Consider the following 13,221-nt stretch of genomic DNA (forward strand, 5'->3'; position numbering starts at 1 on the left):
TAAATTACTACAAACTATTGAAGCAAACTGCTAATTTTCATTTACCTTAAAGAATTATGATGTTCTAAAAAAATCATGTGATAAATCAATCAATCAATAAATAATTATTTGAAGAAAACATTTCTTTGTATGAAGTCACTGAAATTGTTCAATCTGTAAAGATAAAAAGTATGTATTTTGTGTATTGGTGTTTGTTGTTAGTGTTTTTCCTCTCAGTGTGTTGTGAGTGACAGTGTGTGTTATCTCAGTGAGGGTTGTGTTTAGTGTTTGGCTGCACTGAGCTGTTTTGAGTCATGTGTTAAGAGTTGTGTTGCTTGAAGTGAGTTTTGCAGGTGATATGTACAGTTTAGCTCACGTGACTTTTGGTATTGCAGACTGTAGTTAGAGTTTTGCACATGTAGCTCCAGTTGTGCCCACTGTCGTTTAGCAATCGAAAAAAAACTGTAATGTAAAGCTGCTTTGAAACAATTACCAATTGTGAAAAGCGCTACTATATATAAATAAAATTGAATTGAATTGATCTCTTCATCTCAAAGGTTTGAAACCAAGGGCGCACTCACACTATCCAAACCAAACCATGCCCCAGCGCGATTGTCCCCTCTCCTTACTCCCCCAGAAGCTTGCATGCACATTGTACTTTTATTGATCCGAACCCAAAGTTAAGCGCTCTCTGAAAGCCATTGTATTGTTAAGTCTGTGTTTTTTATTCATAGTTTTATTTAGCCCTCTCACATGCCATCATATTGCTTAGTTGTTCTGTCAGGTGTGCAGCTCGGACATTCACGTAACCCTGCTGTGCTCATCAAAAGGTATTTTAAAAGGCAGATGAAGGTGAGTGGTCGCGTAATTGATGTCTCTCCTTTGGAAACACGCTCTGGCACGATTGCGCTCACACTATAGCCTTCCACGCCTAATACCAAGTGAACCGCGCTCCAGCCCACCGCTCCAAGCCAGCCAGGGAGTGATTAACCAAACAGTACAGAATGATCACACTAGTCAAATGAACCACGCTTTGGGGTCAACGCGTCCAGGCGTGGTTTGGTTTGGATAATGTTAGTGCGCCGTTACACTAGACTAGAGGTGGGCTGGAGCACGGTTCACTTGGGCTCAGCTATCCGGTTGTTAAGTCTGACGTCATGCGCCACTTCCAGGTTCAACCGGTCACAGATTTCATAGAGAAATATAAAAAAATCAAAGCTTTAATATACTCGTTTCATAATGAAAAACCAAAAACACCCGATCCTAATTTACGCTGTGTTTTTAGTGTTGATTGAATGCGTCAGTGTTCAAGTTAGGTAAGATCGCCATCTAGTGGATAATAGCAGAAATACAGATTTAATGTTAAAGAACAATAAGTAGAAGCATTTTCTCTTTACTGACGAGATGACATGACAATATTTATTGACATTTATCTGGATATCGCCATTAATTGTGCAATTTGTTTAAAGACTGTGGTGTTTATTTTCATAAATCAGTACGTAGCAAGAGTGGCGCATTGATACTTATGTAATGCGGTCTGAACTGTTGGGTTACCGGGGTATTTTATCACGGCTTAGAACCAATCAGAATGAAGAACGAGAACGGGCTGTTTTTTATAATATGTTTTTAGTGTTTAAGATAACTGAAGGGGGCAAAGATTAGGAGAATTACCTCTATTGAAAATATGATAACTGCCACGCATTCTAGGTTGGATGGAGAATTGCCTCAAACCTAAAATATAGATGGATCCTTTATTTTTATTGTGATCTTGAGAAACATCTGACTTTAATTTAAATTAAAATGAGAAATGCCGAACAGCCTAAGCACCTTCAGAATTACATCTTATTCTCTATGTGAATGTAATTGATTTTAAAGAATGAAATATAACAATGGTAATTATAAATTGTGGTCAGCATCAGAATAATATTGATCATTTATAAATTGGAGTCAGATTACAATTTAAACACAGAAGTCAAAAAAATAAATTGAAACCTAATAAATGTAATTATTCTTATAGAAGCGCTAAGGAAGGAAAGAACACAAGATCCCTTCACCCACTTCATTGGTATCCATCGTTGGGCTGGTGGGTGGCTCTTTGCAATGTGTTCATTGAATTAAATAAATGGTTCAATTATTCACTGTGCTTACTGTAAGTAGAAACTGAACCGATTCATTTCAGAGAGTCAAAGAGTGAAACTGAGACTCATATTTACATCATCAGATTTCTGTTCCTCTCTGTACAGAGCAGATGTTCATACACTTACATGAGTCTGATGTCTCTGTTACACCACAAACATCAAATAAAGCACTTGTTTCATCATTTATCTGCAGATGTCTTCATGCTTCATTGACTGAAGTTTATTTAGAAACAAACACACGAGCCAATGATCAATATACTCATTGTTCAAATTCAAAAGAAATCACAAGACAAAGAAGCAATATTTAATATTTCTTTATTAGAAGCAGACAGAATGAATAAAGCAGAGACACAGACTGTTGATGTGAGACATGAATGAGAAGAAGAGATGAGAAGAAGAGAGGATCTACTCAGAACACAGATCTTTCTTCACTTCTCCAGTGACTGTCTGACCTTCCCGACTGATCTCACAGATCACTGAGTCTCTGTTGATCCATTCTTGTTCAGTGAGAGTCAGACTGCTGCTCCAGCTGTACAGACCGCCGTCTTTCTGTAGGACTCCAGCTCTGTTCTCCTGAGATCCTGACATCTTCCCATTCACTTTCCAGCTCAGACTCCAGTCTGAAGGGAAACCATTGCTGGCCACACACATCACTGTTGCTGCCTTCTTGCTGGAAATCTCTTCACTGGACGGCGGCAGGACGATCACTTTAGGACGACTTACACCTGACATACACAGATACACAGAGAAAAACATCAAAACAAGATTCAAAGACAAATAAAAATGAGATTAAGATATCAAATATTGTTTCAAAGTTTTGCCTAAAATGATTGAGCTTATGTGTTTGGGTTCACGTCTTCAGTTGCATGGCTCTTCGTTGCAACGTTTAGGAAGGCTATTTGTTAAGAAAAATCACTCCCCAAACATAATATAAAACTTACAAACAATAAAGATTAAGAAACTACAAAATTCTATGATTTTTGCCCCACTGGATTAATGCTCTATATATAAAATAAGTTATGAAACCTTTTTTATGATAACAATAACATCACGGATTGCCAATTATCAAATCATTTTAGTTAAATGTGTCTGCCAAATGTAGACCTATTAGAAAAAACTACCGGCCACAATATTTTACAGACTATTTTCAAATTCAATTGTGTTGCACCACAATAATACTGCGTATCAATAGCACGAGTTTCTTTTTGTATTTGGCGCACTAGTATTAATATTCAGAAGTTACCTTTTGCATGCATATGATACTCACTGTTAACCCCTCAGTTATGTTTAGTGGTGAGCGTCAAGCTACACAAAAAGTGTGTTTTATACGCACACCACAAATTGCTTGCAAAGGTAACTTTTTGTATAAACAGCACACAAAATACAAACATCCTCTTTGTGTATACTGTAGTTGTGCTTTGTCGTTTGTTGTGTGTGAAAAACATGTAGGATATTTGTAAAAGCACAAAATTAAATTCCTGAGAAATTGGCAAAGCAACATCTACAATCAAGTCTTGCTTTCATTGGAGACATCTGAACTAGCTATCCATTATGTTAATCTTTCAATTAATTCCTCTCAATGGCTTATCATCTGAACTGAAGCGAGAGTGTTGTTCAAAGTGTGTTGTTCCAAAATAACAGAGATGTGTTAAGTTAATGACAACACATTAGATGTGTTATTTTAACACATTCGTTTTAAGAGTGTACCTGAATTATTTTTAATCCTCACGTTTATTACAGCATGATAATGATTTTAAATTTTGATGTTGATTTTTAAAACTTGGCTCTATGAGCATTTAACACATTCAACAGAGTACATTATGGCACAACGTCGGCAAAAGAAATGTTACTTAAAGCACCCTGACTGAGAATTAAAAGCAAACAAACAAATTAATAAATAGAAGGAATGTAAGATGAATGATACTTAATTTAATTGTATATAAAAGCAATAGCAAGTAAATGATAAAATGATTTTTGTACTTACTGCCAACTTCCAGTCTCGTGCCGGTGCCGAACGTGTACCACAGTGATAGAAACAAACTGAGCAGCTGTACAAAAACCTCTGAACGCTTCACTAACTCTTACTCTATAACAAACACATTTAACACAACACAAATTCATGCTTAACAATGCTTTTATTTAGTTATTTAATTATTTTATTTGTATTTCTCTGACACTATACGAAAATAACAGAATTTCTAGAAATAAATATTTATTGTAATCCAACCTCAGCTGAATGTTTGATAGTCAGTAATAAACTGTGAATGAAAGATTGAATCAAACATCTGACTGCATGTAGATATCACATCAGATCACTGAATACTGTCTGCTTATATTCTTTAAAAAGTTGGTTCAACTTTCAAAGTTTTTTCAATTGGTAAAAAATAAGATTAATCAACTTAAAATTTTCATCTAAAGATTTGAAAAAAACTAAAAAAATGTAGGTGTTACCAGGGCTGCGTTCAGCCCCGACAAAACGTTGCACAACGTTTATTAAACAGAAATGGTGATGCATTGAACACCCTGTTGTGATGAGTTGCAACTATGGTAGCTGAGAGGCCATTCTTTGTTGTCTTTTTTAAAGGTTTCTGAAGCCTGATGAAATCGTTATAAATGTGTGTTTAATACTGTAAAATACCCTCGATGTTACAGTCACTGACTTTGGCACCTTGCTGTCCAGAATGAAAGACAACATTTCAACTTGAACCCATTGAGCGAGCTGTCTCTTTACTACCGCGTGGTTTTATACATCTTGCCGCTGATTGGGCCAACATTTCTGACACACCCACCAAACAAGAGAAAACGCTTCTAAAACCTGTTACATTCCGTTGCACACCGTTTCCAGGAAACATGTCGTTCAACCCGGAAACCGTAGCAAAAACGTTGCACACCGGTGTGAGATTGAACATGCCCCAGTTAAAGTATTTTAATACAACTTTTTACTTTGTATTGTGTATGTAATTCAAATTAGTGTTTAAGTAGACACAAAACCTTACTAAAATAACCTTACTATGTATACACTGTGATTATTTTTATTATTAAATCAGATTTCATCTCTGTGTCCTGTTCATGAAGATCTGAAAAATAAAAAAATAAATGCAGGTGATAAAAGAGGACAGAAGAAAAACTACAACAAATCAAACACAGAAATATCTCAACATAAATGTGTCTTGTGAATGTAATTGTCACAAGGTGACTTAGGGCGGAACCAAAAATGGAGAGGAGAGGTTCCGCCCGGGCAGATTTTTTTAATGCACCGGTTTGCTTCCTGGTGCTCCATAGCAACAAACGCAGCCAAATTCGCTACAGGTGGAATGAATTAATTAAGCAAAGTGTGATTGGAGGCTGTGGGACAATGAAGCACTTAAATAGCTCTGCAGGAACACAGAAAAGCAGCGATTGACACGGGGAAAGCTCCTTTTTTGCCAAGGGCAGAGTAAAGACACCCACCTTTTGAAGAGCCCGAAGGCTCTTATATGGAAAGCGGGCGGAAAGAGGACAGAGCCGCAGGAGGTGAAAGAAAGGCATGCGGTGGATTAATTAAAGGAGCACCCCAAAAGGTTGTTGTTTGGTGTGTTGAAGCGCTGTGTTGTGCCCGTTTGGCGTGTTGCTGGTGGTTGTCTGGACTCTCTCTTCCACAGGCTGAAGTTGTATGGTGGCAAAGATATTCGTGGACCTGAAAGGGAAACGGAAAGGAATACATTTTAAACGGAGACGAAGTGAAACGGAACTGAGACGGCCTCGATGTGAGTACTCAGAGTATATTGGAAACGCATTGCTATTTATCTGCCTTTATGATAGATACCTCCAGGAGAAGGAGGGCGGCCCTACCCCTAAAATAGCGTGGTGGGTGAGCCGAAGGAATCCATAATGAAGCAGTCACAACGACGATACTACCAACTAGGCCGTATATATCATCGCCAGATCCAACCTAAGCGAAGTGGAGGAAGACGGGTGTCCTTTGTGTTCACTAGAGTGTGGTGGGTGAGTCCCTGTGCTGTGGAAACCTTTATTTTGACGTGGTGCTCTATATTGCTGTGGATTGCTGTGCATTATTGTGTCTTGTCAGATAAACCCCCGCCTTCATACACGTCGTCGAGGGAGGACGAAGAGGCTGTCGGCCCTTATCTACTTCAGTATAGCATATGTTGTGAGTGTGCTCCAGGTCTAAGGAAATAGTACGGTGACTCGGAGAAGGAAAGAGAGAGTGAACAACACGAGAAGGAAACGAGTGAAACTTGTACTTGCGGTACGCTGTGTCCAGCAGAAGAGGAAGAAGAGGGAGGGTGCCACGGATAGTAGAGACCAGGCAGGAGCCGAGTCTCACATCCCAGCCCACAGGGCTTTGGACCCCCCCCGTTGCCCCCCTTCCTCCTTTGTCACCCTCTTGGCCGTGGCCTACCTGGAGGGCACAGCCAGATACTAGTTTTAATTTCCCTTCCCCATTTCCCCACTACATTTTAAATATTTAAACAAATAAAGATTGTTTTTATACTTACCTGTCCTCGTTGTTGTCTGGTCATTGGGTTGGTTTTGGGGACCTTCTCGAGGTGGAAGTTGAGAAGGGGCATGGCTTTAGCCATTAGCAGCCATCCCCTGGGTGTGACATAATGATGAAATTGACATTGTGAACACCACATTCATATCTTACACATCTCTGTAAGTCAGATATCTGCTGGATTGAGCAAGATGATTTTCATAATCTGTTCTCAACTGTGTTTGTTGAAATCTGTGAAGTCCATACATTGGTCACATTTTCATTGTTTTGTTTAATTTGAGGTTTGATAATGTTTATCAATCCAATAATGATTTTAACAAGACACAGTCTGATGATCTGTGAAAAGCTACTAAAGATAAATTTGCATAGAGGCTCTTTGCATTGGAAAGATTTTTATAGATGCATCAGAAGTTCATCATCAGAAATCTAAACTCACAGTCACCATGACCTTCATCAGCATCTTCATCTGGATGTTAACTTGTTTCTGTTTCAGAGGTGAGAACAACATTAAAATTCATCTGATGAAACTTCATCTTCTGTGCTAATTCATTCATTCTGAATCTTTACTCATATTTTTATTTTCTTTATGTAGAATCAAGAGGTGAAGTGACCGTCAAATCTGTTCATCTACGAGACACATTTACTATCACCTGTAAAACTAACCCTGAAGTCTACCAGGACTGGAGTTTTCAGCCTTTATCCTGGTACTTACAGAAACCTGGAGAAGCTCCTAAACTCTTGATATATGCTGCAAACAGCCGTCAGTCTGGAACTCCATCAAGATTCAGTGGCAGTGGATCAAAATCAGATTTTACTCTGAGCATCAGTGAAGTTCAAACTGAAGATGCAGGAGATTATTACTGTATGTGGACACTATACTGAGTGGACACTATATCAGTGGTTCACACAATGATAAAGAGTCGTACAAAAACCTCCATCAGTCAGACAGATACTGCAGCCACACACACACACACACACACACACACACACACACACACAAATTACACAACAATGATTATAAAAACCCATCATGGTGTTTCTGACATTTCAGGAGTAACTGATGGTCAGTGTCAACTTGATCTAATTTCAGTTCATATTGTTTTCTAGATCTTTTAGGTTTGGATAACTCATATAAAGAAAGGTTGATTTTAGATGTACATGTGATGTCTGCTATCAGTTTATAATTATGAATCATACTCTTAAAGTATATCATGTAGCTGTAGTTTCATTCAGATGTTCTTGTGTGCTTATTATTTCTGATAAAGAAAGAGAACAACATCAGTCCTGTTCCTGTCTGTTCATAAGAAATTCCCTTAAAACTTCATAACTGATAAAAGTCTCCATTTGAGAAGAAGTGAAAGTGTTCAAGATCACAGCATTTGCAGTTTTTTTCGATTGCTGAACGACAGTGGGCACGGCTGGAGCTACATGTGCGAGACTCTTAACTGCAGTCTGCAATACCAAAAGTCACGTGAGCTAAACTGTACATATTACCTGCAAAACTCACTTCAAGCAACACAACTCTTAACACATGACTCAAAACAGCTCAGTGCAGCCAAACACTAAACACAACCCTCACTGAGATAACACACACTGTCACTCACAACACACTGAGAGGAAAACACTAACATCAAACACCAATACACAAAATACATACTTTTTATCTTTACAGTTTCAACAATTTCAGTGACTTCATAAAAAGTAATGTTTTCTTCAAAGAATGATTTATTTATTGATTAATTTATCACATGATTTATTAAATTTTTAGAACATTAACAATTCTTTAAAATAAATGAAAATTAGCAGTTTGCTTCAATAGTTTGTAGTAATTTACGTAATTGCAGTAATGAGAAAAAAAGGTAGAAACTAAAAGTACCTACTGTAATTCAAACAAATAATTGAGGGGCTAATCCTCTGTCTAGCATCAGGCCACTACCTGCCACACTTCTCCCTCCACAAACCCATCTCTCTGCTGAAAAAAACAGCATACCAGCAAGACCAGCATATGTTGTGTTTTGGTGCTGGTTTGCTAGTGAACACCAACTAAACCAGCATCAGCACCAGCATTCGCACCAGCAAAACCAGCACCAAACCAGCATTAGCACCAGCTAAACCATCACCAAACCAGCATTAGCACCAGCATTCCATGCTGGTCATACCAGCAAGACCAGCATATGTTGTGGTGCTGGTATGCTGGTGACCACCAGCTAAACCAGCATCAAACCAGCATAGACCAGCATAATTCCCATGCTGGTCCATGCTGGTTTGATACTGTTTTTTCAGCAGGGCTTCCTTGTTCCATTTCCAAAATTTGTCTTTCTGAGCTTTACCTATATCTATTTATATATATATACATTTATTACGTAATATTTATATTATATATAATTATATTTATATATTTATATGAAATTGCAATCAGCAGTGTTTGAAAGGCACAAGGCTGAAATGAATTCTGTTTTGAATGTGTGGTTCACAGTTTTGACAGCAGTGTGTTAGCATTTGAACAAAGTGTTGTAAATCCACAGTGTTGTGCAGGTTGTGTTTGAAGTCATGGGATAAGTGTGTAAAGTTTTGAAAACTGTGTACAAGCAATGAAAAATGAACTAGAGTTTGGTCCACATGAACTGCTGCTGTGCAGACTGTAGTTAGAGTTTTGCACATGTGACTCCAGTTCTGCCCACTGTCGTTTAGCAATCGAAAAAAAAACTGTAAATTAAACAGCTGTATAATTAAAAAGTGCGCAAACAATTTCTGTCTGTCTGTCTCTCTGTATTCATCAACGTTTAAATGGGCTTTCCTTTTGTATGAGATTGTTAGAAAATTTTATTTTTTATGTTAGCAGTATATTTGATGCCCTTTTTAATAAACTTTCACCATGTTAGAGTATAGAAGAGCACAAATATTATTTGTTTTTCAAAATAATGTTAAGATAAGAAACATTAATGAATCATGTAAGAAATACTAATTTTATTTTTGCAAATTAAACAACCCCATTGCCATTTTTCAGTGCATATTATTAGATTGTAAACTCTTCTCTGAATACAAACTTGAATCCAGCAGATATTATTGTAGAGTAGTACAGATACAGACTCCACTCATCTGTTTTAATATTGAAATATTTGATGATAGTAGGAGGTTTAGTAAAGTCTGATCACTGCTTTACATCTCATCACACGCTTCAGTGCTCTGTGTGTTTATAACAGTCTGACTTTATAACACAGTGCTGGAAAAACAACAAATACACAAAATGAATCTCTTCATCATCACCTTCATCTGGATTCTTGGAGGTTATATTCCAGGTAACAGAAATTCATCTTTATTTGTTTAGAAAATATTTTAAATGTTAGTTTTCTTTTTTGAACAAATTTGTTTTCTTCTCAACAGAATCCAGAGGAGTTACTGTAACTCAGAGTAAAACTCAATCTGTTTCTGTTGGACAAACCGTCAATATAAAGTGTACAATGGATACTGGATTAACTAGCAATGATTTATCTTGGTATCAGCAGAAACCTGGAGAAGCTCCTAAACTCATCATTCATGATATAAGTAATCGTTATGGTGACACTTCACAGAGATTTAGTGGCAGTGGATCACAGGGTGGTACAGATTTTACTCTGAGCATCAGTGGAGTTCAGACTGAAGATACAGGAGATTATTACTGTATGAGTTATCACTATGCTGGTAGCACACGGTTGTTCACACAGTGATAAAGAGTCGTACAAAAACCTCCTTCAGTCAGACTGCACAGATACACCTGACAGATACTGCAGCTGCACACACACACACATACACACACACACACACACACACACACACACACACACACACACACATTCTGGTTTCCATGTTTTGTGGGGACATTCCATAGGCGTAATGCATTTTATACTGTACAAACTGTATATTCTATTCCCCTAATCACATTTTCAAGGAACATCATTCTGTTTGATTTATAAGCTTGTTTCATCATGGGGATATCAAAATGTCCCCACAAGGTCACAAAAATACTTGTATTCCTATCTTTGTGGGGACAATTGGTCCCCACAATGTGATAATTACCAGGTACACACACACACACACACACACACATAAAGGTTTGGTAATCTGATGAGTAAATGATGGTCCACCGTTCACCCCAATTCTTTATCAATCTGAACATCTCATCTCTGAAATTTTTTCCAGGTTTGCCTAAAAGGCTGCCTGATTTTAAATATATATGTGATGAATCCTGTCAGTTCTTCTTAATATAAGCTGTGTCCCAATTCAAGGGCTGCGACCTTATAAGCATGGGACCTTAAAGATGAGCACTCGGTCTTTCAAAGTGGCAGCCTCAGAAGTTCGCAAAGAGAACTCAAATGAGACGGTCTAACCTTCGAAGAGCCCCAGTCTGTGCATAATTTATCTCTGTGAAGTGTAACTTACCTCTGCTTACAGCGACCCTAAGGGCGAGAAAAGCGACAACATATCAGACAACAACCCTCACAATTACCAGTGGCAAGTAGCAGGAAGTTACTGGAGAACACACTGATTGTCTTTCCTTTGTTCTGCCTCCAGGAGAAGCGGAGGGCGCCACGGACAAAAGGAAGCCCCTGGAAAGGAGCCCTACTCCCCGCTCATACAAAGTCCAGTCCTGGGGGCAAGAAGATAGAGTTGTTTTAATTTGCCCTTTCCCCTTCCCCCTTACCTTTTAACTATTTAAATAAAGTTGTGTTTTAAACTTAGTATACTCTGTCTGTCTGGTCATTGGGGTGGCTTTGGGAACCTACTCGAGGTGGAAACTAGGAAGGGGCGTGACCCTTTAGCTATCTCGGGTCCGCTCCGACCTGTGACATCAGTTTTCAGAAAAGTGTTTTTTTACACGTACCCGTGCATATATGCCGTCAAGAGAAGCTCAAGCCCACGTAAGCCAATCACCGGCAGCGCTGGTGGTGACCCAAACTGGTTCTTCATGTTGGAGGGAGGTGTTGTTGCAGTAGGTGATCGATGACGTCAAAGTACCGCGAGAGTGAGTTGAGTAATCACACGTAGAGGTCTAATTTCGAATCGCTCTCGCGGTACTTTGACATCATCCGTCTGTCGGTTCTTGCAGCGCCGCATGAAGTCAAACACGCGTAAAATTGCTGACCTCCGAGCACTCGTCTCTGCTCGACATAATGGAGCAGCTGTATTTGCAAATACAAACACGCGAAACAAGTTTGCACGAACATAAATGTGATCTTGGAAGCGTTCAGAGTAGCAATCACATGTGACGTAGGTGCGAGCTCTGGTGCATACTCTGTGACGTTGCCTGCTTAAACATCCGTTTGTCTCAGTTTACATGCAACCCATGATTTTCAAGATCTCCACTCTGGCCAGAGTTTTTAGAAACAATCGGTTTCAGAGGCAAGTTCTCCGTTTGCGTGTAAACGAGGGGCACAAACGAAGGTAAATCTCTCAGTTTTTTTAAATAACCATGTACGTGTAAACAGAGCAGACAGATTTAAGGGGTTTATGTCTGTATATCTGTTTGTGTGTTTATGTTCCTATTAGTTTAGTGAAACTCATCTTGAAACTTTATAACAGACTCTATTGAGAAGAAGTGAAAGTGTTCAGGTTCACAGCATTTAAACAAACAGTAAATGTGAGATGTGAAAATCAGATTTGCATTGATAGTGTTGAGTGATTCTGATCCTCTCAGCTCTGTCTCCTGTTAACATCTTCAAACCACATCAACTTTAGTTTAATTTCATCTGGAAATGCACGTGTTCTGAACTATTAAAAATTTTAAATTTTAATTTGTTAAATTAATACCAAATGACTTCTACACATATTTGATGTGTTTCAACTTTTTAATGAATCTAACAGCAAACACTAAATTGTTAAATGATAAGGATCATATATTGTAGGTCTGAGCAGGGCTTGTCTCAAATTAAGTCCATATACCCTCATTCACTATTTCCTTCAATACTTCACTAATAACCTATCTGACACTTAATGTGGTCAATAACAGTTTTTCTAAGTCGCTTTAGTACATTTCTCAGATCAGAATTGAAATTCTTAAAACTATGTGTTCAATTCTTACATCATTGTGTCACTTAACATCAAAAAAGCCAAAAAGCAGTTTCTCATTTATTTGAAGAAGTTGCAAATGCTTTGGTACATCCATGCAAATGACATTTGACAACTCTTTGCTTTTTCTACAAAATGTATAATGGGTCTCTGTTGAATATCCCCCACAACATTTAGGCATCAGTTATTTGCATGCAAAATGGTTGAACAAGTTGTCATAATATGCACTTACTGTTTTGCAAATTGTGAGTATGATTCGAGAAATGTACCAAAGTGACTGTAATAAGACGAGTGAGTGATTTGGGACACTGAGGGTGCGGCGTGACGCGGGCGCCATCTTGTGCCGAAACGCGGGAATTCATGGTGCAGGTGTAAGAGCAATACAATTTGCTTTGACATGTTAGTTTGAAGACAAATGTTGTCCTCATTACTTGGTTCTGAATCATTTTTTTTTCTATTTTATTTAGTTCACAAAATTTGTAAACATTTTACAGTTTAATCCACAGTAACATCTAGAATTTTAAAGTCATATGGTATCCAACCCAGCTCACATAGTTAGGA

The 13,221-nt window shown here is 38.2% G+C and overlaps 1 protein-coding gene and 1 long non-coding RNA gene across 2 annotated transcripts in view; one reads left to right on the plus strand and one right to left on the minus strand.

Annotated features, from left to right (window-relative positions):
* Positions 1-2,437: 2,437 nt before the first annotated feature.
* Positions 2,438-13,221, minus strand: part of LOC129425815 (immunoglobulin kappa light chain-like) — a 688,217-nt gene continuing 677,433 nt past the window's right edge. The window contains exons 4-5 of the mRNA XM_073864299.1: positions 4,102-4,135; positions 2,438-2,842 (exon numbers count right to left, since the gene is read on the minus strand). Coding sequence (XP_073720400.1) covers positions 2,523-2,842; positions 4,102-4,135 — 354 coding nt within the window. The 3' untranslated portion in view covers positions 2,438-2,522. The remainder of the gene's footprint in view (positions 2,843-4,101; positions 4,136-13,221) is intronic.
* On the plus strand, positions 7,035-7,358 carry LOC129425789 (uncharacterized). The gene is made up of 2 exons (XR_012368197.1): positions 7,035-7,110; positions 7,208-7,358. It is a non-coding gene; the product is annotated as an uncharacterized lncRNA (long non-coding RNA).

The sequence above is a fragment of the Misgurnus anguillicaudatus genome, chromosome 25 (assembly GCF_027580225.2).
Source record: "Misgurnus anguillicaudatus chromosome 25, ASM2758022v2, whole genome shotgun sequence".
In the NCBI taxonomy this organism is placed as follows: Eukaryota; Metazoa; Chordata; class Actinopteri; order Cypriniformes; family Cobitidae; genus Misgurnus; species Misgurnus anguillicaudatus.